Raw genomic sequence first — 27,588 nt, 5'->3', positions numbered from 1 at the left:
ATAACAGCAAACAATTTACAGAATTTTTATTGTAAACAGAAGCTCATTACTAGTTATTACAAACTGAATCAACTGAAACTCAAGTTAGCAATGTGAAACACATTTATAGGCTTATTTTTGTATACCATAATTGGTAATTTTTGCCCCCTCAATACTTTTAAGAAGACTGTTAAAATTTTCAGCATTTCAATGATCTCTTATTTGTCAGGTTTAGCACCATGACATTCTCATTCCCTTAAAAAACACTCATTCAAATCTAGGTAGAGCTTCCACCTTTCATCATCAAAATTATCACACAAAATTTATTTTGTTTTTTTCACAATGCAAAAAGAAGACAAATAAGTATATTTTAAAATATTATCAGCAGTCCCTGTTTTGTGTGGTTTTACATTTTTCTGTCTGCCCATTATTAAGAAATCTTGCATTGATTTCATTTGCCCCCCTTGTCATTGCAACCCGTCTCTAGAATACTGTGGTAATTGAAACTAGCATGTACCTGCGCCCCCTCCCGGGGTCCTATCTTTGTCACCCACCTCCCCCACGGCTACTGCTTGTCATATCTGTGCTCAGTGCAGGGATGAGCATACAGCAGGAAGAGGCGAAGTCAGCATTTCATTTACAGAAAAATACTATCTGGTGGAGACAATGAGTTGCTGAAGATTTACTGTGGATAAAAATAAGCCGGCCAGGCGTGGTGGCTCACACCTGTAATCCCAGCACTTTGGGAGGCCAAGGCAGGCAGATCACGAGGTCAAGAGATTGAGACCATCCTGGCCAACATGGTGAAACCCCGTCTCTACTAAAAATACAAAAATTAGCCGGGAATTGTGGCACATGCCTGTAGTCCCAGGTACTCGGGAGGCTGAGGCAGGAGAATCGCTTGAACCTGGGAGGCAGAGGTTGCAGTGAGCCGAGAGCCGAGATTGTGCCACTGCACTCCAGCCTGGCGACAGAGCAAGACTCTGTCTCAAAAAAATAAATTAATTAATTAAAAATTAGAAAAGCCATAAGTAAAATGGAGAGTTTGCCCTGTTCTGCTTTCTAATAGATTTTCCAAGCTTATGTTTCAGGGAAAAAGCCAGGACTACCTGTAAAGTATCATAAAATGCTATGGCTGTTAACCTTCAGTTGTATAAAAACATCAAAATAGCCTCTCATCTCAAAAGCACTTCATGGAGATGTATCAAAAACACAAGTATTTCCCAAAAAAGAGTAAAAATAGATTATTTCCTGAACTACATTTAATAAATAATATTTTGTAATACAGTGTTTTCTGGTTTTTATAAAAATATTTACTTAAATAAACTTTTAAAATAAATCTAAATAGAGCAGACAAGTAATGAATATGCAATTTAATTTATGGACCATCTGAATAAAAATTTCGGCATTTTTTTCTGAATATAATTCAGACATTAAATGATATTGAATATATTCAAATGAGTTCAAATATCACTGCAATAACACTCAAGTGGTTATAAATCTCATTCTTTTCATTTAAAAACAGCGCTCAGTGTTAGGTAGTAAGTCAATCCAATTTCAGTATAATTTAATGACTTCATAATCTCTAAGGTATTTGATTTTTCTACCAGAGAGAAATGTGACAATATTGAATACAAATTGTTTTTTGTATTGGTTTTCTTATGTGCACAATTCAAAGTGACCCTGACAGAATGCTGTTACACTTGAATGCAGGGTTGGGCCCATGCCACAACTCTACTGCCTATTTTACAGCAAACTCCTTTGAGGGCCCTGTCCCTGATTCTGTGTGAGTCTTAATAATACCAGAGAGTTCTTTTCCAATCAAATATATTAAAAATCAACCGGCTTGAGGGTTATAAATAATTACAATGGGATAGTAATATTAGGAGCAGAGATAAATTATTATCCTTACCTAAAAATTATGTGTATTATTTCCTGCATTAGCACTCTTTAGCCCAGTGCTTCTGGACTTATTTTTGAGGCATGGTGTACTTACTAGGCCATGCCTGGCCCAAAGAACTTGTTTGGGTCTATGGCCTCCCTACTTTCCACTGTGTTGCCCCGAGTGCTGAGGGTATAAATATCTTGGCAACTCTGTTATGTATTGTTACTCCAGTGTGCCAAGGTCCATTGTTGGGAAACTGAGGTAACTCAGAAGTAGGTAAATTTGACCTCTCCATCGTATAATATTTTGGAAGTGGCCCAACATAGCTTACAATCGGACAGTGATTGGTCCTTTCTGGGTCTGATATGAGATTTATTTTCTTTTTAACTAGAGTAAGCATATCTGTTTTGTTTGATTCTCATCTTCTTAGGTAAGTTTAAATTAACCTTCGTTCATCTTTCTAGAGTTTTAAATAATTAAAAAGTCAGTGCAGAGAGTGAAAACAACATGGCATTTGGAATCAAGTACATCCAGGTTTGAATCATGCCTGAATTCCAATCCCAACTCTGCTACTTACTATGTGATGTTGAGCAAGTTTCTTAACTTCTCTGATCTTCAGTTTCTTAATGGGTAAAACTTGGATCCAATACCACCTACTTGCAGGGTTGTGGTGAGAATTGGGGATATAAACATGCAATGCCTAGGACAATGCCTAGGATGTAGAAGATGCTCAATAAAGATAGTTATCATTATTATTTAAAAGTTAAAGCTGAGATGGTGTTTTAATTTCCACCACATTGTGAACAATTGATAGTTATCATTATTTCAAATAAACATTCTTTTACAAAATATTTTCTTCCCAGTGCAAAACGAAGGAACCATTGTTTCTATCTCACATATGTAAAGTTCTTTAATGACTTCACTTGCATGTGAGAATATGGCTCAGGCTTAATGCACTAGAAATCTGCATCTTTCCTTTTAGAAGCTAAAAGGCAGAGCATGAAACACTGATGCCATACCTTTTTAAATATCTTAAGTGGGTCTATTCCCATTAGAGTTACCAAAGTTTACTTACAGTGAATCTAAACAGCTGCTTCAGACCTTTAACCTTTAGAAAAGGGATAGTGGAATTTTAAAAACACGTCTTTAAACATGACTTTTGATTTTATTTGCTTCTCATAATTATTTTAGGGAACAGTAAATATGAAGATTAGTATAAATTAATAAAATGTATTAGAATTTAGGCTCTCTGAGAAGATTTTAACTATGTAGACCATAAAACAGATACAGCAGTGCTCTGCCATTAAAATAATTATGAGTTATCACAAACTCTGTAAAAACAATGATTTGCATGCATAAAAAAGTCAAGTCAAGATATAAACATGTTGGTGACCTCTGGGGTTCTTTTAATGAGTGTTTCCACAGGGGTTGTCTGAGATTTGGCAGCCCATGTTCTGGCTGGTTACTTGCACCTTGAAGAGCGTCCCATCAGCACACATGCAGAGCTTGTAGCGTACCCAGTCACCACTACCCAACTGGTCTCCACTGGAGGAACTGGGTAGGCGGGTGGTGCTGACCATCACAGATCCATTTAGGATGATACTGTTTTCCTATTAGGAGAATAGTAATATGATTTATTTACCTCCATGAGTGGGTACAGAACAAAGTCAGTAAACAAAACTTCCCGAAATATCAATGAGAAAAGCAAGCAGTAAGAAAGAGTAAAGTCACAAACAAAACAACAACAGCAACAATAAAAAACAAAATATCAGGATTCAACGAGTGACTTCTTCACTTCATATATCCATAACATATGTAAATAAATCTGCAACATAATTTCTCTATTGTTAGTTAAAATTACATCAGAATTCCTAAGTGCATGATACAATTGATGTTGATAAAGTTTCAGATCATTTTCATTTGTAAGTCCTAAGAGAACTATAACAAAGGTACTGATTGGTAAGTTTGTGATCATGAGTACAAAAAGACTTTTCCTGGCCAAGCGCGGTGGCTCATGCCTGTAATCCCAGCACTTTGGGAGGCCGAGGTGGGCGGATCACAAGTTCAGGAGATCGAGACCATCCTGGCTAACACGGTGAAACCTCGTCTCTACTAAAAATACAAAAACTAAGCGGGACGTGGTGGTGGGCACCTGTAGTCCCAGCTACTTGGGAGGCTGAGGAAGGAGAATGGCGTGAACCCGGGAGGCGGAGCTTGCAGTGAGCAGAGATCACACCACTGCACTCCAGCCTGGGTGACTGAGCGAGACACTGTCTCAAAAAAAAAAAAAAAAAAAAAAAGACTTTTCCTCCTAGAGGGAATTAATTTTAATTTCCAATGTTTTTGCAACACTGCAAATGAAGATTCAAACCATATAATTTGAAGACCAGGCACTCTAGTCTGGAGTTTCTTCACACCCACTGTTCCAGAAACATTCTCTTATTGTAGTTCCTTAAAATCCTTCTTTTTAGGGACTCTTAGGACTCTCTTGCTTTCTCCCTTTCCTCCTTTCTTCTTTTCATTCACTCAACAAATAATTACTGAGTGCCTGCTGTATGCCAGACACTATTCTAGGTGCTGGGGAATACAGCAGTACGTAAAACAGGCAAAGCCCAAGTTCTTATTGAGTTGATGTTTTAATGGGGTAGGGGGAGACAATAAAAAAAATGAACAGTAAAACACATAAGACATCAGGTGGGATAAATGCTATGAGGAGAAATAAAGCAGGATAAGTAGAGAGTGAGCAGATGGGGACTGAGTTTTACACAGGGTGCTCAGGAAGGACCACCTGTGGTTTGATAAGGTCACATTCCAACAGAAACTAGAGGAAGTGAGGGAGGAAGCTGTCTAGGTAACTGGGGAAGGGTACTCCAAGCAGAGGTAACAGTGTCTGCAAAGGCCCCGAGGTGAAGATGTGCCTGGATTCCAGGGACAGCTATGAGGCTAGTGTGGAAGAAGCACGGAGGGTGAAGGAACAACCAGTAGGAGATGAGTCAAAGAAATAACTGAGGATCAGACATGTAGGCAGGGAATAGACTTTAGATTTTATTCCAAATTATACGGGAAGCATTTGGAGGATTCTGAATACAGAAATGACTTGATCTTTTTAAAATGGCCACTCTGGCTGTTGGGTAGAAAACAGACTATGGGAGTGAATACTTGGAAGTAAGAAGATCAGCCAGGAGGCTGTTCCAACCATCCAGGCAGGGAATGATGGCAGTTTACACCAGGGTGGTGATGGCCGAGGTGGTGAGAAACAGCAAGACTCTGTATCTTCTGAAGGTAGAGCCAGAAGGCTTTGCTATGGACTGATGGGTGTCATTTAATGGTACAAGAATACTGAAAGAAATGCATGCTTGTGGGGATGGAGAATCTAACTTTCCAATTGTTAAATGTGAGATGCCTATCAGATATCAAAATGGATAATGTTAAGTAGGCAGCTAGATATGTGACTCTTAGTTCAGAGGAGAGGTTAAAGCACAATTCCAAATTTGGGAGGCATCGGCTTACAGAGGGTATTTAAAGCAAAGAGAGAAAACTGGTTATAAATAATGGAGATGGTTAACTGATTATGCAGTGGTAGTATATGGAATAGACAGTAATTCTTAAGTGACTAGTTTTCCAATTTGTTCCAATGCTGCCATCTTGTGGTCATTTAATTTTACTTTCTTTAAATTGTTTTTTGTTGTTGGTTTTGTTTTTTTTGTTTTTTTTTTTGAGAGGGAGTTTTGCTCTGTCTCCCAGGCTGGAGTGCAGTGGCGCGATCTGGGTTCACTGCAATCTCTGCCACCTGGTTTCAAGCGATTCTCCTGCCTCAGCCTCCCGGGTAGCTGGGATTACAGGCGCCCACCACCACGCCCAGGTAATTTTTGTATTTTTAGTAGAGACGGGGTTTCGCCATGTTGGCCAGGCTGGTCTCGAATTCCTGACCTTGTGATCCACCCGCCTTGGCTTCCTAAAGTGCTGAGATTACAGGTGTAAGTCATCGCGCCCGGCCTAAATTGCTTCTTAAACAGCTTTTTCAAAAAAGCAGTTTAATTGATAAAATTATTTCTAATGATTGGCTTATACACTTTAGAACTAACCACTGATATTAACGAAGTTATAAAGCTAATTATCTTTTTAATACTAGGTTATTTTCCTTTAACAGTAGAGAAACTGATATGTGTATATGTATATTTCAAAGTATTTAAATATTTGTCATATTAACTACAAGGTAGAATGGGACAAGAAGTGGCAGGTAGAAAAAAATAAAAGGTTTGGTAAGTTGCTAATGGTCTCTAAACAAATCTCTTGCTTCTGTGACTTTCTACTGCTGAGAACAGCAGTTGTACTGTGGCTATTCTTCAACAGTGTTCTTAGAAGAATGGCTTCTTACACCACAATATACATACAAATTAACTCTGTAGGCAACTGAGTTTCTGGCAAGAATTACATTTTATGTCCATCTTTATTATTTAGAGATGGGATTATGTGTTCTGGGGGAAAAACTGCTTATAAAAGTAAAACAACTACTTTTAAAAAGTATTTTTCCCAGGAACTATGAAATTGAAATTTTTTTTAATAAGAAAGAATGATAAGTCCCTACGTTTAAGTTCACTTTTGTCATGTAATACTTGGTAAGACAAATTTAATTCGCTTTAATTAAATAGCATATTGCAGGTACCCAAAGGCATTTTGAATAAGTATACTTTGACCAGAATTGTGAGACATTAAAAAGTTTTTGGACTTATGGCACATGAAATACCATACCTGTTAAAGTTCAGATTTAATCTGTTAAGCACAAAGAAAATTCACTTTCAACAGCCACGATAAAGACAAAAACCTCTTTCCTTTACAATTAATAATAGATTAAAAATACATTTTTAATAAAAATATCTAAATAAAATAATTTTATAAATTTACTAATTGTTTTTTTTCACATCACTGGATATGAAACTCAGGGAGGGATGTGAAAAATCTTTAATTAAAAACAACAACTCCAAGGCATGAATATTTACTTTGATCTTCCAGAATTCTCTTTTAGAAGGTTTTTTTTTTTGCCTTCTAAAACAATACAAGTGAACACGGTGAAACCCCGTCTCTACTAAAAATACAAAAAAAAAAAATTAGCCGGGCGTGGTAGCGGGCGCCTGTAGTCCCAGCTACTCGGGAGGCTGAGGCAGGAGAATGGCGTGAACCCAGGAGGCGGAGCTTGCAGTGAGCCAAGACAGCGCCACTGCAGTCCAGCCTGGGCGAAAGAGCGAGACTCCGTCTCAAAAAAAAAACAACAAGTGATCATTATACAAAAAAAAAAAGAGAGAAAGAAACAGAAAATACAGGCTAGTAGAAATAAAAATAAAACAAATAATCTGTTATCTTGCTATCCACAGCTAAACACTGTTGACATTCTGGCACACCCTGCTAGGTTTTTATAAACATACATATGTTCTGAAAAATAAACATAATGAATTTCACAAATTGTTTTGTAACTTTCTTTTACTTCACAACCCACTTTGAACATCTTTCCATGTCAAAAAATAGACAATTATATCATTTTCAATAATTGTATACTATTCCACATATGGATTTATGTACCCAAGAACCTAATAATTCTCTTAAGCTCTTAAAAGAATACTCACCGCCTTTAACTCCATATTACCACCCATGTGAAATTCAATGGTTTTGCCCATAATGAATACACCTTCATTTCCACGCACAATAGCACGCCCATCAACTTTTATATTTAAATCACTGGTAGCATTGCTGGTAATCTGAAAATTTAAAAAACAAGTACTAAAAAGAGTTTCTAAATTAATGTGAGAATTGTTATCAGAGATAGAGAAATAGAAGTTTCAGTCATGAGATATGAAAGTCAAATGTTTCTATTAATGTTTTAGAGATGTGGAAATTGAGATAAAGATGACTTGATAATGATCACACAAGCTAGTTAATTACAAATCTAGAATTAATCCTTTCCGGTGTTCTGGAATATATTCTTTTATACTACTTTAAAACAGTATAACTCTCTTCCCACTTTATAACTCTAGAGAATAACTCTCTCCCATTAGTAAAACAAAGCCAATAAATCATACCCTTTCAGTAGATGCCTTTTGAACATTCAAACTTTTCACTCCACTTGGCAAATGAAACTCATGAGTTTCATAGTCTGTGCTGAATAAGATATTTTGAGTCCTCGGGTCAAAAAACTGCATGCCGATGTCACTTGTAATAGAAGTTTTGTTGTTTTCTACACTGAGCTTTGTTGTCCCTTGCTGAAAAACAATCTTCAAAAAAAACAGTTTATTGTGAATATATTTTCAAAGAAGACTGCAAACAAAATTCCTGAACAATATATTTTAAAAATTACAAAAATTACAGAAATTTAAAAACCCCAATAACAGATTAATTCAAATACTTTTAACTCTGTCTGTTCTCCCTCCATCCACTTGGAAGAAGAGTTCTTTAGAATGAAGGTTTATACATTTATTTGCTCATTAGCTCTGCAAAAATGCATGAGTCATGGAGGAACATGGCCCAAGGCCTAAGATAGGCAGGGGTGGTGGTAAGAATACCTCCTTGGGGTTTTATTCAGTTGAAAACTATGTTTTCAACTCTTGGCATGGGATGCCACTGACTAGATTGGCATATTCTCTTCAAGAGCCCCCAAAACTACAGAGTATTCTCACCTGGGAAAGTGCTTTCTTAATGGCTTCCTCATATGGAGGAGAAAAGAGTACCCTATGTATTCTCATACAAATTACATCTGTCATAGAAAATGCTACCATTGAACAAAATCTCAAATATTAAGAAATCATCTAATTTTAACAGATGATAAAAGCAATAGTATTATTAATATTTATGGATGTTTTAAACTGTATTCACTATATTCATACATTTATAGATATATTATAAATATACTAATTTTTCTAAGGGAAAATATCTCTTTCCAATAATCAACTAGGTTTTTGCAAAGTATTTTTCTCTAATGCCCCTCTCCTGTTCGCATTTCTTTCAGTTAATGTGGCAACTTACAGGCTGGTTGTTGCCAGTGATGACCAAATTTTCATTTCGCCTTCCTCCTACTGTGCTTTTATAAAGAGGATGGATCACTCCCATGTCAGATACTTGCTTAAATCGAAGCAGGCCACTTTCATGAAACTCCATACTATCACAGCCATTTGGTCCAATGCGAATCACGGCCCAAATAACAAGTGTTATCTGAAAAAGAACACAAGTCCACTGTTGGTAGGCTGCATACATTTAATGTAACTGGAAAACAAATAGAAAATATTATCACCAAAATGTTAAAGACCTCCTAAAATGTTTTATCAGTGAGGTAAATATATCAATTAATTTTCCACTTATAAACAAAACGAATTTTATTTTTATTAAGGTATTACATGCAAATAGCTAAAAGTCAAAATGTGCTAAAGGTCTATAATTTAAAAGGAATAGTTTCTTATTTTTTCTACCCTCTCCACATCTCATTCCCAGGAACAATCACTTTCAACAAATTTAGCTATTTCATCTAGAATTTATCTCCTTATTTCTAAATATACGTATTTCTTCTAAACATATATTTCTAAAATATCTAACAAATATTTCTTCTAAATATGTTATTTCTTCATTTATCATAATTTAGGTTTTATTATTAATTTTCTATTTTAGCAGATGATAAATTTAGCTCATTTATATCTCTTTTCTTTTCCAGCTCCAATCTCAAGTTTTAATTAAATCCAAGGTCATTATTTTCAGTATTACAACCATATAAATATTGTTCATTACCAAACCAAATATGTCCTATAATGGCAGTTTCTTTCCTGTACCTTGTCTCTCAGAGTTTAATACTTCATTTTCCTTAGTTTCTTTAAAAATCTAATTAATCTCAAATCCTCCACTATTTCTGTAAAATCTCTCAATACAATTTTCTGTAGGTCTGAGCCTCTCAGATAATATATTAGTTCTATTTTTCTCTCTCGGGAAATCTTTCTGGAACCTGTATCTTTCTGGTTTGGTCTGCGTGGGCTGGACTGGTCTGTATGGGCCCCCTGCACAGCTGTAATCATAAACTTTCCCTTACGTTCATGCTGAACTTCCTTTTGTCTTTCTCTTCTGATAGACACCCAGTTTCCTGTATCCTCATCTTTCTTTCGGTAGAGCACATCCTCCAGTGGCTTCTAAGCAATGTATGAGAAGCAAAATTTTTTGGAAAGTGTGCATGGCAAAAATACGTCTTTATAATGCTTCATATTTGATTGCTGGACTGGCTAAGTATACAATTCTAGATGGAAAATTATTTTCTTTCTGAATTTTGAAAGCCATTGCTTTATTGCCTTCCAGGTCCCAATGCTGCTTTTGGGAGCTCCTATTCCATTCTGATTTTGTATTCTTTATACATAACCTGCTTTTTTGCCCCCTCTGGAAGATATTAGGATCTTTTATTACTGGTTTTCTTAAATTTCATAATAATGGCCTTGTTGTGTCTTTTTATGCATTACACTGGACCCAGTATGGTAGTTTTCAATCTGTTCTAGGAAATTTTCTTGATTTATGTATTTGATCATTTCCCCCCACAGTGTTTTCTGTGTTCTTTCTGAAACTCCTATTAACAGCATGTTAGAGCTCCTGAGTTGATTAATTTTGTTGAAATTTCTGGAAGAGTTTTTTTATCTTCTAATATCTTCTGTCTATCTATCTACCTACCTACCTACCTACCTATATCCATCTACCCACCCACCCATTCATCTGTGTGTGTGTGTGTGTGTGTCTGTGTGTGCGCGCGCACGCATATCTATGAGTTCTTAATTGTTCCTTTTAATTTTTTTTTTTTTTTGGTAGAGACAGGGTCTCACTTTATCAGGCATGAGCCACTGTGCCTGGCTTGCGCCTTTTAAATGGCATGTTATTCTTGTTTCATTGATGCAGTATATTCTTATTTCTCTGAAAATACTGAATTTAGGGCTTTTTTTTTTTGGTAGTTTTTGTGGCATTTTCTCTATTCCATGAGTTTCTATTTTTTCCATGGTTTAGGAGTTTTCATCTCTATCATTTTTCAATTCTTGGCACTTTCCTCAAAAGTCTATTGATCCCTGGCTCAGTATTCATACTTAGTGATGAATTCATAGAAAATTATTTGAGGGGTAGGGCTTGTGACTGACAGGTGTCACAAGAGGGAAATTACATGGCTTTTTCACCGGGACTTGCCAAATGACAGTATCTTCAGATCTTTTTTCTATATGCATCAGGAATCCCAGAGAAGGCTCTTCTGTCTCTTGCCTGGCTGCCAGGGAGCTGGAGGTGGAGAATGAGGAAAAGAGAGCGTGGGAAAGGGAGTCTCAGGACCCAGACTTTCCTGTTTCAGTATGGAAACCCAACCCCTACCCTCCAGTATCCTCAGGCAGATAGAATCCTCTCTGGTCCAGTGTGTCCAGAGACACACTAGTTTTGTATGACATTAGGAGGGGTAGCTGTCTAACTGCTGGCTGGAAGGGAGAGGAGGCCTAGGGATCTCACTGCTTCTTATACAGATTTTCAAATGACTTCTCTGTTTTCAGTTCTTGCCTCACTTCTGCTTTTCAAGGTACTGGAACTTCTAATTCCCAAGGCTTTTTAGGGTTCTACAAGGTACTTCCACCAACATCCCCTCCCCAACAAGCAGATTCTCCTCTCTGATAAGTTATCTGCCATTGTTCCTCCTACTTTGTGTCTTCATTTATTATGATTTAGGATTTCAGTTGCTTCCGACTTTCTTCAAAGATATTTCTGTTTCGTGACATTGTTACTTTGGAACGAGCTTTTTAGAGAAGAAGATAAAAATGTCTTTATGCTGCCATCTTGATCAGAAGTCTCCGATAAAATACATTTACAAAATAAAATCCATTCAGATTTGTGCTCCTAGTAAAAATTTATATATCTAATATGAAATATATAGGAAGAGGTCTTTCTGATTTGAGTGAAGAATTAGACAGAAGTGCTTTGGACATACATAAATACAAAAAGACTGCCTTGCATGCATTAGAAGTAGAAAATAACACAAAAAGAATCACTTGAAAACTGCTGCAGACTATGTTCATGATCAGTCTTGAGTATACTAATAATCATTCCTTCTGAAAATATCTGTACATGCACATGCCAGAGTTTCAGATTTAACCCCAGACAGTCACAACTTCAGATTAAAAGGATTTCTTCATTAAAAAAGCAAATATCTTTGGAAAAGGCATCCTATCAGGTCCTCAGTACTTTAGTGTGAATCAGCCTACCAGATTCTTGCATCCTTTGACAACGGGGACTTCGAAATATAAAATATAACCTTTTACTGCCATCAAAGGGTTTAAAATTTTAAAATCCAGCTGAGGAGGCAACATTAAATGTAGGAAAAGTTAAATGAAAACAGAAAGGATTATATTTTTAAGGAGATGTGAAAGCAATAAAATCATCTTGGCAAAGTTCTCTTCTATTGAGTTGATCCTATCCTTATTAAAAGTCTCATGCTCTACCGATTGAGCTAGGTGGGAGCCTCATAATTCTATCCTTGCTAAAAATTAAGTCCATTAAAGGGATAAACCCATGCACATTTTTTTGTAAATGAAATTAATATATGAAAATATTAGCACACTAGTTTTTTTAATAAAGTATTCATTAAAATTCAGTAAGAGACAAGACATGTATAGAAAAGGAGAAAATAAAGTCTATGATTTCACTATAAAGCAGATAAAAAATTCCCCATGGCAATTAAAATGAGTATTCTTACAATATACTCACTATTAAATTGATGACAGCCAGGATAAACAAGAGGATAATCACACAGATGGCTAAATTGCCCTTTCTTCCTCTCAACCCTGTTTTGTGAAGACGATCTTCATCAATCGGAATGTATCCAGCTTTAAAGTTACTGTTGTGCTCTTTATTGACATTCCTTCTCTCAACAGCCTTCTCACGCATGGACTTCTTTACAGGACCATTGGAACTTTGCTAAAAATGAAATACAACATAATGGAACAGCTATACCCTCTCGTTTTGGTGCATTTATCTATTAGGTGCAAATTCATAGCTATAGCAAGCTGAATTGGTTACTGACACATTTTCCATGAATAAACTGCAAGTCACATTGAGTTGCAGTTCCAAATAAGGGCATAACTGTGCTTAGAAGGAAAGTACAGAAGAAACTTCAAGGTCACTATCTGATATTTTTCCTCTCTGCTTTCAACAGTCCCACTGTCAAAGTATACAGCTTGTTTCTGAGCAGAGTTGTCATACGTATCCTATAGTGAGTAACTGCTTTTATTAATAATTTATTAATTTTTTTACGTATACAACTGGCCCTCCATATCCGTGGGATCCATATCCATGGATTTAACCACTGTGGATCAAAAATATTTGAGGCCAGGCGCGGTGGCTCAAGCCTGTAATCCCAGCACTTTGGGAGGCTGAGGCGGGTGGATCACGAGGTCAGGAGTTCAAGACCAGCCTGGCCAAGATGGTGAAACCCTGTCTCTACTAAAAACACAAGAAAATTAGCTGGGCATGGTGGCACGCACCTGTAATCCCAGCTACTCCGGAGGCTGAGGCAGAGAATTGCTTAAACCTGGAGGGGCGGAGGTTGCAGTGAGCCAAGATCGCACCACTGCACTCCAGCCTGGGTGACAGAGCGAGACTCCGTCTCAAAAAAAAAAAAAAAAAAAGTGAATGGTTGCATTTGTACAGAACATGTACGACTTTTTCCTTGTCATTATTCCCTAAACAATACAGTATAACAACTGTTTACATAGTGTTTACATTGTGTTCAGTGTTGTAAGTAATCTGCAGATGGATTTAAAGTATACAGGAGGATGTGCAGAGGTTACATGCAAAAACTGCACCACTTTATATAAGGGACTTGAGCATCAATGGATTTGGCTATCCTTTGGGGGTCCTGAGACCAATCCCCCATAGATATTGAGGGACAACGGTATATATTTTCATTTATATGAAAATAAGACCGGAAAGGCTGACACAGTTTGTTACTTATAATTTCACTGACTAGAGCTCACATTACCCTAGATCAGTAGTTTTCAAATGCAGGGTGGGGAGTCCTGGGAGGGTTCCACAAACCCTTTGGGGGACTGTATTTTTGAAATAACACTGAGATACTGTTTGCTGTTTTTACTCTCCTAGGCCCATGAATGTAAAGGCTACATGACCAACGTGATGGCATCATCACTCAACAGAATGTATGCTTGTATAGCCCTGTACTTGAAAAATTTCTCCATTTTAACTTCTCCTATAGTAAATATCAATGAATATAACCCACATAAACCAAAGCTCTTTGGAATCCTCCATTTTTTAAGAGTGTAAAGAGAACCTGAGACCAAAATGATTTGAGAACCTCTGACCTAGACTATGGTTGAATGACGTTTTGGGTAATAATCTTGAATATCAAGAGCACAAAAGAAATGGGCAGAAATGGATACTGTCCTACTTATTTTTTAAAGCTCTGAGAAAATTCAGTTGTTGAATACGCATGTATTAAGCACTTTATGCTTAAACACTAATTCCATAGATAGGAATACAAAAGAACTATAGGAAAGGGTCCTTATCCTCTATGTATTAACAGATATGATTTGTGTACATGTTAACATAAAATATTTAACAATGCAATAAAGCACTCTGTATGTTCAGGTGCCAAAATCAATAGTCTAGGCAATACACACTGCAGAGTTCAAAGGGAGGAGAGACAGGATGACCTGGAGTTGTTAGGGAAATGGGGAGAAGTAGATGGGTCAGATATGGCAAGGCAGGGAAGAGGAAGTTGGAAAAGTAGGGCCAGGTTGTGAAGGTTCTCGGACAGCAGGGTACAAATTCTAGTCTTTATGTCCTATTTAATTGGGAGTCACTGGAGGTTTTTGAGCACAAATTCAGAGTGTTAAAGGTGTGGGCATTTGTAGGAGAGAGAAGAAAGAGGAGTACCAGTAAGTAAGCTGCTGGGGATGTTGTAGTAATGGAGGATTGAGGTTAAGAGGACCTAAACTAAAGTGGGATGAAAAAGGAGAGATTAAGTAGATACTTTAAGAGAAGACTTAACAGAATTTGTAGTCAGGTTCCAAAAAAGAACCTCAGGCTTCTGACAGCCCTAACAGATGGGCAACTTAAAAGTGTTAGCCAAAGTTTGAATATAGGTCCACATAAAAGAGAGAAAGGACAAAATTCATCCCTCCTGAGACGTAGTCTTTACTCTTCTCTGCCAAACCATGCACATTACTGTCTTCATCTTGATGCATTTAACATTTATTGAATAGTTACTATAAGCCAGGTGCTCCAAGCTACCAGGATGAACATAGTGTCCACCCTCAAGGAGCTTAATTACAGGCCAGTCAGGTAGACAGACAAGGTGACTAACAGTTCACAAAGCATGACAAGTGCTGTAGTGGAGCAATGCATACAATACAGAAAGGGTACAGAAGAGGAATGCATCTTCACCTAGCAGGCAAGGGCATCAGGGAAAGTTTCTAAGAAAAGCTGAAGGTTGAGTTAACTCTTGAAGGATGGACAGGAGTTAACCAGGCAAAGAGCTGAGAAGGTCACTCTAGGCAGAGGAAGAAGCATGGAGACTTTGAGAGGCAACCATCTCTGGGAGAACTAATTTTGGTCACTTTATGTGGATGGTGAGAAGGATAGGTGTAGGGATGAAGCAAGAAATACAATGAGAGATGTGCTTAGGGGCCAGTAAGCAACATAAATACCACGACAAGAACAATGGACTGTATCCTGAAGGCAAAGGGGAACTACTGAAGAGTTAAAATAGGTTTCCTATACAATCAGATTTGCATTGTAGTAAAATCACTCCAAAAAGAGATGAACTGGAACTGAAGAGCCTAGAGGTGAAGATATCAACAGCAGGTTTCTCTAAGAGTCCCAATGAGGTACTGACTGAGGTTTGACTTTGAAGCTGAAGTCTGGGGAAAGGTGTTAAGAGGTAGAACTGTCAGGATCTCGTGATTGTTTGGATATGAGTGTGGCACAAAGGGGTCGAAGATGACTCCCAAATAGGACTGGCTATATAATTTGTGGGGCCCAGGGGGAAAAGAAAATGTGGGGCTCACTGTTTAAATCTCAAGCCCAGGACAGCAGAACATTAAACCAAGTGCAGGTCCTTCTCAGCTCCCTTAAAATGGCCTTGGTCCTAAGTTTCTGGCTAGGTTAAACAAGTGAATGGATGGTTGTAGCCTTTTTAATAGTAAGTACGACAGAGTCCAGTTTTGAACATTTTTGAGTTTGAGGTGCCTATGGAAAATTCAGTTAAGTTCAGGGCTGGAGACGTAATGCGTAAATTTGAAGTGGAGACTGAGTAACGGATCAGACTGCCCCACTTATGTGTAAAGCAAAAATAGAACCAGATGGAAAAACAATCATCTGAAACAGAAGCTGATAACTTAGGCGGGAAATGAGGAAAGCCAAGGCACAATTTAAATCCCAACTCCAAGAAGTTTTGTCTCCTTTCAGTTTCACTCATTCCTCTATGTTTTATTTTACTGTTACAAATCTGCAGCCTGCCTTATTGTCTTTAGCTGATTTTTTCTGCATGTATTTGGCTGTATGACTTTAAGCTCCTTGAAGAGAGATTTTACGTCTTTTATCTTCAGAATGAGCCCTCCAGTGACATATATCTAATAGGTCTCTAAAAAGTTAATTATCTAAGAAAATCGTTCCAAAGGTCAAAACTTGACTCATTTTTTTCAACAATGTTTTAGAATGAGACTTTTTAAAGAGAAACTACTATAATTGTTCAAAGGAAAAGTAAGTTAGGTAAGGGGGAAAGTTACTGAAAATTATTTGTATTATAATAAATCACCCTAGCGATTACGTGTATGTATATATTAACACACACACATATGCATGTACATGTATGCATACGTATAACTAGATTTTGGGGGGATGAGGAGCCTTTTAAACCATTCTAAGTTACAAGTTTACAATGCAGGTCAGGAAATCTTGGATAAATCATTTTTAAAAGTGAACGGAGATAGTTTTAGACTGGTGACTAAATCTTCAAAAACCAAAGCGTGAGGGGAAATCTGGGATGTCTGCATATTGGAGATGGCAGAAACAAAAAAAAAGATGGCAAGCTGACACCGGGGCAACAGCTGACCCGTTTCTTGTAAGAGGAGCCTTCTCGCTGGGGCTGCGGTTATTTTTATCCAAATCTCTGCTGGCGGCTGAACGGGGTACGTCCCTGGCACGTCCCAGCGCAGGCTTCCAGGCTGGCTCGACCGCCTCCCAGGCTCTCCGGAAGGAGACCCCTCCTCACCCCCTCCGAGGATCAGCCAGGCCGGGCCGAGGCCGAGGCCGCCCCTGGCTCCTGGTCCCCAGCTTGTGCCAGCATCCTCGTCGGGGCACAGCTTCTCCCGCCCCGCCCCGCCCCGCCCCGATCGGCCCCGCCGAACCCAGACCCTGCGGCCCGCGCCCCCCGCACCCCCGGCCAGGGCTCCCGCGGGCCCAGCCGGCAGGACGCGGCCTCCCCCGCTCCTCCAGCCCGCGGCCGCAGCGGTACTCACAGACCTGTTCTGCAGCCGCCGCCGCCGCCGCCGCTGCCGCCATCTTCCCGCGCCCGCCGCCGCCGAGCTCCCCGCCCGACTGTGCCCGCCCCTCCGCGACCGCACCCTGCGCGCCTGCGCTTGCGCCCTGGTGGGGACTGGGGGCACCCGCTGCTCACACCCTCCCCTCCCCAGCCCGCATCCCTGACGACCCGCATCCCAGCCCTGCGGGCTCAGGCTCTGCGGCGGCCCCTGCACCTAGGACCTTGGCCTGGGGCGCGTTGTATTGCACAGGGGCCAGAAGGGGCCTATGGGGATTCCGCTCCACCCCGGGCCGCCTGCAGATTCCTCAGAAAGGGCACCCTCAAAAATCGAGGACGCTTCTCCCCTTCCCCTTTGTTCCCTATCGCTGAAAGATCGGTGCCATCCGGAGCTGTGAGGCTCTCTTTGTTTCTCGGACCAAGGTCTCCTTGGCTAGGGTGGGAGGGGCCGATATCGAGACCACAAGTGGACGCGGACCGGCGTGGTGACTGCGTGGGCAGAAGTGAACGAGTGGTCACTTAGGTGGCTGGAGTCTTGAAGACTGAGATTCCTCAAGGAGGACGTTGAATCCTTCGGGCTGCTTGACTTCGGAGGCCTATGAAGTCTGATGTTTTTATCCTGCGATACTGGGGATGGATTTTTCATTTAGTGTTGGAGATAGTGTTACCATGTATATCCTCGGGAACCTAATTGAACGGACATTTACTGAACACCGGGAAGCCACTCAAATGTACGAGTTACTTGAGTAGACATTCATTGTTCCCTGTTGTAGATATAATCCAATAATTATTTTAGCTGAAAAAAAATGCAGTGAAGTCAATAGCAACTGTTCCTCATGTAGCTGAATCACTTCTAATAAGCACCTTTGGGCCCTAGTACTGTCTAATTCAGTGGGAGTCAGTACCTAGCTGGTCATCAGTCTGTCTGCATTTCTTTTTTCCTAAATGCTGGAACCACTTGACTCATATCTCTAGACTCACTCCTCTCTGAGTCTGTGGCACAAACATGCATTTTTAGGCAGGAAAATTCTAAGTTAAAGCCCAATGATGCAGGAGTCAGCAGTAAGGCTCTGTGTTAATATTCTGCCTGTGGTCTCATTGATCAATTTGCACAACTGGGCTTTTAACTGATTCTGAGTTCCTATCTTCTAGTCCTTAATTCCTAAGCTTTGCGTTTTTCTCTCTGCTGGGAAAGTTCTTCTTCCCTGGCACGCGCACTCTTATTCATCCTTCAAGAATCTATTCAAACGTCATATTTTCTCTAAAGGCTTCAGAGGCTCCCACAGATCTGTTCCTTAACTCTGTGCCTAGCCTTTTCCAGCACTTCAGATTGCATTGTATTTTTATCTTGTCTACCTGCTGATTTCATTCAAAAGATGGTGTGTTCTATCTGGAAGGTAGGTGTCTTACTCATCGTTTAATCTCCAATGTCTAGCACAGTAATTAAACTTAATAGATATCTTAGAAATCTGCCCAGTATCCCAATTTCTAAGCCCTGACTTGATTTTGCCAACCTCCCTCCCACTTAGGTGGTGAGATACCTGGTAGCCAATTTTCCTGAAACCAAATGCCCCTTTGGCTATTTGAATATCACCTTCTCTTGGATTCTTTCCTCATCGCTGATGTCCATCTCTGACAGGACATCCCACTATTCTTAATGCCAATTTCTATTCTCTTTTAAAGAGATCCGATTCACTCACATGACCACATTTTAACGTGGGTTATTTTCAAATGTACTATTGTCAGCCTTTTTTCCCCTGAAATAATGACATTTAAAGTCAACTCTGTGCCTGGCAATGCCTCTTTTACAAATGAAGAAATCAAGGCTTGTAGAGGTTAAATGGCTGACCATCTTTTCAACTCCTAAAGAGCCAGTATTGAATCTAGGTCCATCTGACGAGTCTTTGCTCTTTCTACCATACATCACAGCCTTTAATTTTGCTCTTTCTTTTGACTGTTGCATGATATTAGCATTTGGAAGCACAAAACACAGGTCCCCAGGGCTGGAGTATGAGTCAGATTATGAAGACACTTACACCTTTGTTCACTTTGCAGTGGTTTGAATAGTGCCCTGCAAAAAGGCATATCCATCCAAGTCCTAACCTCCAGTATCTGTGAACGTGGTGTTACTTTGAAACAGAGTCTTTGCAGATTGCTATAGAATGAATGTTTGTGTCTCCCCTGAATATTTCACATGTGGAAATCTTAGCCCCCAGTGTGATGATATTAGGAGGTAGGGCCTTTAGAAGCTGACTTAGTCCACTTTGTGCTTCTATAACAGACCATCTGAGAGTGAAGAATTTATAAAGCACAAAAAATTATTTTCTCACAGTTCTGGAGGCTGAGAAGTCCAAGCAGGTTCAGTTGTCTGATGAGGGTCTGGTCTCTGTTTCCAGGATGTTACCTTGAACACCTTGTCATCCTGAGGGGAGGAATGCCAAGCCCCTATGACCTGAACAGCTTTCAAAAGGCACCACCACCCAATGCTGTTGCATTGGAGATTAAATTTCCGAACATGAATTTTTGGGGACACATTCACATCATAGAAGGAAATGATAGGTGATTAGCTATCACTATTCATGATTAGTTCTCATGAATAGGATTAGTGCCTTTATAAAATAGATCCAAGAGAATTGGTTTGTTTCTTCCACCATGTGAGGACACAGTGACATCTATGAATCAGGAAACAGGCCTTCACCAGACACTAAATCTCTAAGCATGTTGATCTTGGACGTCCCAACCTCCAAAACTGTGAGAAATAAAGCTCTGTTGTTTATAAGCCACCAAGTCCATATTCTGTTATAGCAGCCCAAATGAACTAAGACAGATGTTTTTAAGGATCTTGAGATCACTCTGAATTTAGGATGAGCCCTTATCCTTATAAGAGGACAGGATGGCAACATACACTAAGATGATATGAACATAGAAGCAGAGATTGGAGTGATCACTCTACTAGGCAAGGAATACCAATAATTGCCAACCGCTACCAGAAGCTAAGAAAGAGGGATGGAGCAGATATACGCTTAGAGCCTCCAGAAGGCTCTGATTTCTTACTTCTAACCTCCAGAACTGTAAGACAACAAATTTCTGTTGTTTAAAGCCACCAAGTTTGTGTGTTACAAATACACACTTCAAGTTCAACACATGAAAAATTTGAACTCAAAACCTTTCTTCCCAATCTGGTCCTCCTGTGTTCCCTTAGTGAATGATATCACCATCTAGTCAGACACCTCAAAGTAGTTCTATACTATTTCTGGAATGATCTTTCTAAAATACAAATCTGATCATGTCACTCCTCACCCTCAAGCTTACCATACTCCAATACCTTTCATGATAAAATTTAAGCTCCTTATATTTGGTCCTTCACCAAATTTTGGTCCTTCACCAAAAGGTTAGAAACTTTTGGTCCTTCTGCCCCTTTCTAGCCTTGTTTCCTGCCTGTCCCACACACACATCCAACGTGACTACAGAGGAGTCAGGGAATCAGAGACAAAGTAATCTATCCCTTTATCCCTGTGCAATATTTGCAGCCCCCATCTGCTTGTCCGAACTCATCAAGTTCTTAATGGCTCTGTTCCTTTGCATACGTGGCTCTTTCTCCTTTTAATCTAGCTGTTCTCTACTTGTCCACTAAAACTCAGATCAAGGGATATCTTTTCTGAAAAGCCTTTCTTAAACCTTCTCCCAATCATACATTTCTGATTTGTGTGGACCTCTCTGTGATCCCCAAGCATGCTGCTATTGTCACATCACACTATACTGAAATTTATTTATTTGTCCATCTGTTTTAGTTATCTGTGAATCCATGCCTCTCCAGATTCTTCCCATTTTTCAGAACCAACCTCAGTCCTACCTCCTCCTGACAATCACAGCCAGTCCTTATTGCTCTTTCCTTTTAACTATTATTGCACTAATTTGCTGTAACACCCATTTGATACTTAGTGCAGTATCTTGTTACTTTACTTTTCATGTATATACAGTTTGCTTCTGATTAGACTGAGTTCCTTACAAAGCAGAGGTAATGTGTTATTATTTTCCATGTTGCTCTAAGTCCTGAACACATTAAGAACCAAGTATATAATACATACTTAATAGCTCTGATGAATATTAAATTAATTTTTTCTATTGGGTAAAAAATATTACTAGCATCTAAGTATCTCTGACATCAGTATCTAATGCTCACCATACCATACCCCAGAGAAGGCCACTAGACTAACCCTCATCTCTGTGTCTTCTAAGTGCTCTTTAAAAGGTCCAGTTCTGCCCCTTCCATACTTAACCTCTGTGACCTCCAATGTGATATAAAAGAGACCCAATCATACAGTTTTTCTATTTACAGCCCTTTGCTGCCTCCCCACTGCCTATGAAATAAAGATCAATTCCTTTAGCCTGATATATAAGACCCATCATAGTTGAAACCAGGACTATCTTTGCAGTCTTGTCTCTGATTCCCTGACTACTCTGTAGTCACATTGGACTACTATTTGTCATTTTCTGCCCCTCCATTCAATTTCATGCCTCTTTGCTATGATTCTTCCTGTTTCAAGTTGCTCTTCTCTTCCTGGTGAACGTCTCTCCATCCTTCCAAAACAGGCTCTAAACATTACCTTTCTATGACTTTCCCTGATCCTTTTTCAGAAGATGGGAAAGGAGGCAAAGGAGGAGTCATTGTTTCCGCAGAACGTTTATCTACTCTAACTGATAACATTGAAGTATGGTTGCTTTTCTCTTTCTTGAATAGATTATGAGATTCTAGGGAACAGAGACTGAGCTTAATTCTGCCCATGCTTAAGGCAGATGGTTGTGTCACACTAGAAATCCAGTAAGTGTTTATTAAAAGTGCTGAAAAGGATCTATTTCAACATCACTCATCCTAGGGACTATCTCGTGCTATCCCATATCCCTCTCCTGATGTGCTTAAGGACATCTTGCAAGGTAGACCATATCCACTGTGTCTCTGCAATAGCTTGATATGTCCTGAGCTTACTCCTCCTCGGGGGATTTTCACAGAACCATGACCTTGCCATTGCATTTAGCTAGCAGAGCTGAAAAGATGGAGGGTGAGGACGCCTTCTTTTCTGAAAAACCTATGATGGAAACCTGGGTTGCGATAGGAAAAATATTTTGCAGCTCTCCAAAATCACACTACATCTACCTTGGGTTTTTTCTCCTTCTAATCTGTATTTGTTGCAAATGTTCTATAGTTTATTTAGGTGCTAAGGTGATACACTTGTGATATATTTAAAATTTCCTCTTGTTTTTATAGTTTAATCAATAGTGCACATGAAATAATTGTACAAAAAAATTCTGAACTGCTGCTCTGAGTGGGTAGTGCTCCTTGGTATGACACAGGAAACAGCATTCTTCCTTCTGTCAGTGGGGGAACCTGCCTCCCACTCAGTTCCCAATAAATTCATTTGTTCTCCAATGGGTGTTTTTTAGAAAATATTTTCCTTTCCCTTAATGTGGCAGAGAAAAGGACAAAACGGAACTCCTGAAAGGAGAATACAGAACACTCAGGTTAGAAAACACTTAAGTAGACGAAGTGTTTTGCTACCTACAAGAACAAAGTGCCTCTGAGCACAAAGGGCCTAAGCAATACCTTGGATAAACATTGCATTTAAAGGCAACTTTATGCAAGTGGGTCAGCAAAGACTAAAAGATTTTCTTCAAATAGTAATACAGGCCCTGATCCAAAGACACAAGATCCAAACACAGACAGCAGAAGGACAAGAATACCGTGGCTCAGCCAGGAAAGGATGAGGAGTGCTTAAAAGAGCATCCAAGCCAAACACAGGTTGTTCTTATCAGCCCCCTGGCTAAGGGTTAGCAACTGTCCTTAGTGAAGAAGACTTGAAATTAAGATGAAAATCCTACTGCGTAATATAATCCCCTGTAATTTATTGCATATATTTATGTTTGGTGTAGTGTGAACTAAATATACATAGCTCTCACTTCCGCTCTCACTTCAGGCAGTGGATTCAGCTCATCTTTTGTTGGCTTCTTAAAATACCCAATTAAAAATCTTTCAAGCTGACTGATGTAGGTAAAAATCCAGGGTAGACAAAATTAAAATCTATTCCAAGGCCGGGCACGGTGGCTCACGCCTGTAATCCCAGCACTTTGGGAGGACGAGGCGGGCGTATCACCTGAGGTCATGAGTTTGAAACCAGCCTGACCAACATGGAGAAACCCCATGTCTACTAAAAATATAAAATTAGCCGGGCGTAGTGGTGCATGCCTGTAATCTCAGCTACTCGAGAGGCTGAGGCAGGAGAATTGCTTGAACTCGAGAGATGGAGGTTGAGGTGAGCCAAGATGATGCCATTGCACCCCAGCCTGGGTGACGAGAGTGAAACCCCATCTCAAAAACAAACAAAAACCCTATTCCATCTACGTACTTGACACATTATCCTTTCTAGAACAAATCACTCCTGGCTAGGTAGTAGAATTATGACACCGTAAGAACCACGAATTGGCTGTTAAAATTGCCTTCTATCTCAGTGGATTATGACATCAGATACAAAGCAGCCAATCACATCCTTTCCTTTCCAATCTGTTTCCTTTTCCTTCCTCCCTTCCTCCTCCTGGCCCCCAACTTGTTTCTTCTTTCTTATGTGCCAGTTGCTGTGCTGAGGATATGAAGCTAAATAAGCCTCTCTCCTTTTCTTCATGAAGCTCAAAAGCTTAGATAGGAAGCAAATAAATATAATATAGCATGATAATTGCAAGAATATTAACATGTCCAAAAGTTAAAGAGAGAAAGCATAAAGAAGAAAGTGATGAGCTCTGAGGGGTTGAGGTAATTAGGAAAAGTTTATCAGTTTAAGCTGGGTTTAAATTTGTTAAAAGTGCAACTATAGATAACTTCCTTGACTGGAGGTTAGCAATAGTAGTTATTCTAGCAAGCTGGCAGAATAAATTTTACTAAAAAAGGGAGCCCAACTTTTGGTGATTGGCTAATGCGCCCAAAATCAATGCTTGACCTAAGGTGAACTATGAACCAAAAATTGAAACAAAGATCAAGATTTGCTCAATCTTGAACCTAATCAGTATGGTAAAACAGTATTAAAGACTGTCAGAACTGCAGGGGATCTGGGAGCTCATCTATTCCATATTACTCATTTTATAGATGAAAAAAATGTCTCCGAGTGATTAAAGATTTATATGAAGTCATAAGAATTCACTAATTGGCAGAGTGTGAGATAAAGCAACAGTGTTCATGTTTTGAGTTTGCTGTTCTTTCAACTTCTCCCAAAATTGCTTAATTGGTAATGTCCTAAAATAATCAAATTAGGACAAAATTTGAGCATCAGAATATTCCCCAAAGAGAATCATTACTTATCTGGTATTTTCTGTCATATGTGAAAAAAACGAGGCTTATCAACTTTTATTTATTTATTTGAGACACAGTCTCCTCACTCTGTCACTCAAGACAAGAGTGCAGTGGCGCCATCTTGGCTTACTGCAACCTCCACCTCTTGGGTTCAAGTAATTCTCATGCCTCAGCCTCCCGAATAGCTGGGACTACAGATGTGCACCACCTAATTTTTACATTTTTAGTAGAGACAGGGTTTTGCCATGTTGGCCAGGCTGGTTTCAAACTCCTGGCCTCAAGTAATATGCCTGTCTTGCCCTCTCAAAGTGCTGAGATTATAGGCATGAGCCACCACTCCCAGCCAAGACTTATCAACTTTTAAAATAGAATCTCAGCCATATTGACTACATGCTTATAATTTAACACACATGGACTCTTTAATTAGCAATATAAACTATTTGCACTCCAGGCTTTTGCTCTCTCTTAAATTGATTGCTATTTAGCACCCATCAAAAGCTCTGCAGAGGGGACCATCATTAACGGCATTTACGAAGACATCCACTTATTCCAACAGGTATGCAAGTTCTAAGCTTGTATCAAATAACATCACCTGAGAACTAAAAATGGAGTGTCAATTACTTGGCCTGCTCTTTGATGAACTGTTCTAGCATTACTCCTTCAGCATTGATCAAAGGTGGTTTCACAAAACAATAATATCAAGATTTTTTCTACATATTTTTAAAAAAGATTTATTAAGAGATCTTTCATCTAGGTTGTCCAATACTCTTTGGAAATGAGCAAACACATTTTAGATTGGTACCAATAAAATATGTTTTCATTGAAAGAGCTAATATGTGTACTTTAAACATCAATCATTATCATAAAACTCATTTTCCTTTCTGCTTTGGCTTCCACTAAGCCCAGAAAAAAATATAAAATGACGCTCTTAGTACATGGGCATACATTTTGGGCATATTTGCTTTTTCCTTTAAAAATATTACTAATCTGACAGTATTTTCAAGTGTCTTACTATAAGCCATCTCAGATCCTTTTTTGGAAGTACTAGGGTAGGGAGGGTAAATAATGAATAAACATGTGAAACATTTCCTTTATTTTGATCATCAGGAGGAAGACCAACGCTTCTTATCATAAACACAAGTTCCTGCTATACACAACACATCCTTGAATTCTAGGGAAGCCAAGATGTACATGAAATGACTACAGGTCTTAAAGGTCTTGAACCTAATTGTGGCACTGGGGCATATGTAGAGATAAATATCACGTAGCATATGCTAAGGTGATTTCGAAGATCTAGTCTATCTTAAGACACTGTAAGTCTAATTATTAAATGAGCAATACAGACATTTAGTCAAAGTGTGTTCTGTTTTGAAGGAGCTGCTTAAATATTGGTATTTTAGCCAATATTTTTCTTTCTGAGGGTTGTAAAATTTGGGGGTAACTGTATTAGTCCATTTTCATGCTGCTGATAAAGACATACCCAAGACTAGGCAATTTAAAAAAGAAAGAGGTTAAATTGACTTACAGTTCCACATGGCTGGGGATGCCTCACAATCCTGGCAGAAGGCAAGGAGGAGCAAGTCACATCTTACATGAATGGCAGCAGGCAGAGATAGCTTGTGCAGGAAAAGTCTCCTTTTTAAAAAACCACCAGATCTTGGGAGACTTATTCACTATCAGGAGAACAGCATAGGAAAGACCTGCCTCCATGGTTCAATTACCTCCCACTGGGTCCCTCCCACAACCTGTGGAAATTCAAGATGAGATTTGGGTGGGAACACAGCCAAACCATATCATTCTGCCCCCTGACCCCTCCCAAATCTCATGTTCTCACATTTCAAAAGCAATCATGCCTTCCCAACAGTTCCCCAAAGTCTTAACTCATTTCAGCATTAACTCAAAAGTCCACAGTCCAAAGTCCAAAGTCTCATCCTAGAGAAGGCAAGTCCCTTCCACCTATGAGCCTTTAAAATCAAAAGCAAGTTACACATTGTGCACATGTACCCTAGAACTTAAAGTATAATTAAAAAAATAAAAAATCAAATCAAATCAAAAGCAAGTTAGTTACTTCCTAGATACAATGGGGATACAGGCATTGGGTAAATACAGCCATTCCAAATGGGAGAAATTGGCCAAAACAAAGGGGCTACAGGCCCCATGCAAGTCTGAAATCCAGTGGGATAGTCAAATTTTTATTTATTTATTTATTTATTTATTTATTTATTTTTGGTGACAGAGTCTTGCTCTGTCACCCAGGCTGGAATGCAGTGGTGTGATCTCAGCTCACTGCAACCTCCATCTCCCAGGTTCAAGTGATTCTCCTGCCTCAGCCTCCTAAGTAGCTGGGATTACAGGCACCCGCCACCACACTCAAGTAGAGACAGGGTTTTGCCATGTTGGCCAGGCTGGTTTCAAACTCCTGACCTCAGGTGACCCACCCACCTCGGCCTCCCGAAGTGCTGGGATTACAGGTGTGTGTTACCGCATCTGGCCAGTCAAATCTTAAAGCTCCAAAATGATCTCCTTTGAGCCCATGTCTCACATCCAGGTCATGCTGATGCAACAGGTGGGTTCCCATGGTTTTGGGCAGCTCTGCCCCTGTGGCTTTGCAGGGTACAGCCTCCCTCTGGGCTGCCTTTACAGGCCAGTGTTGAGTGTCTGTGGCTTTTGCAGGCACACAGTACAAGCTTTCTGTGGATACACCATTCTAGGGTCTGGAGGACAGAGGCTTCTCACAGCTCCACTAGGCAGCACCCCAGTAGGGACTCTTTGTGGGGGTTCACACCCCACATTAACCTTCTGCACTGCCCTAGCAGAGGTTCTCCATGAGGGCCCCACCCCTGCAGCAAACTTTTG

General features: G+C 39.5%; 1 protein-coding gene and 1 long non-coding RNA gene across 3 annotated transcripts; one reads left to right on the top strand and one right to left on the bottom strand.

Annotated features, from left to right (window-relative positions):
• Positions 1–11: 11 nt before the first annotated feature.
• Positions 12–26,284, bottom strand: SGCB (sarcoglycan beta). Of its 2 annotated transcripts, none has more exons than XM_016951747.2 (6): positions 26,258–26,284; positions 12,608–12,817; positions 8,879–9,064; positions 7,939–8,130; positions 7,486–7,617; positions 12–3,474 (listed from the first exon to the last, which is right to left on the bottom strand). In XM_016951747.2, the coding sequence occupies exons 2-6, from the start codon at positions 12,785–12,787 to the stop codon at positions 3,271–3,273; spliced, it is 894 nt and encodes a 297-aa protein (XP_016807236.1). In that variant the 5' UTR covers positions 12,788–12,817; positions 26,258–26,284; the 3' UTR covers positions 12–3,270. The 2 variants fall into 2 exon arrangements, with proteins under 2 accessions (XP_016807236.1, XP_517299.2); XM_517299.6 differs by lacking the exon at positions 26,258–26,284 and adding an exon at positions 17,381–17,470.
• LOC107974323 (uncharacterized) lies at positions 23,997–26,069 on the top strand. The gene is made up of 3 exons (XR_001716996.2): positions 23,997–24,198; positions 25,184–25,288; positions 25,840–26,069. It is a non-coding gene; the product is annotated as an uncharacterized LOC107974323 (long non-coding RNA).
• Positions 26,285–27,588: the final 1,304 nt, after the last annotated feature.

This window comes from Pan troglodytes, chromosome 3, assembly GCF_028858775.2.
Source record: "Pan troglodytes isolate AG18354 chromosome 3, NHGRI_mPanTro3-v2.0_pri, whole genome shotgun sequence".
Classification (NCBI taxonomy): domain Eukaryota; kingdom Metazoa; phylum Chordata; class Mammalia; order Primates; family Hominidae; genus Pan; species Pan troglodytes.
This window is presented reverse-complemented; position numbering and strand designations above follow the sequence as displayed.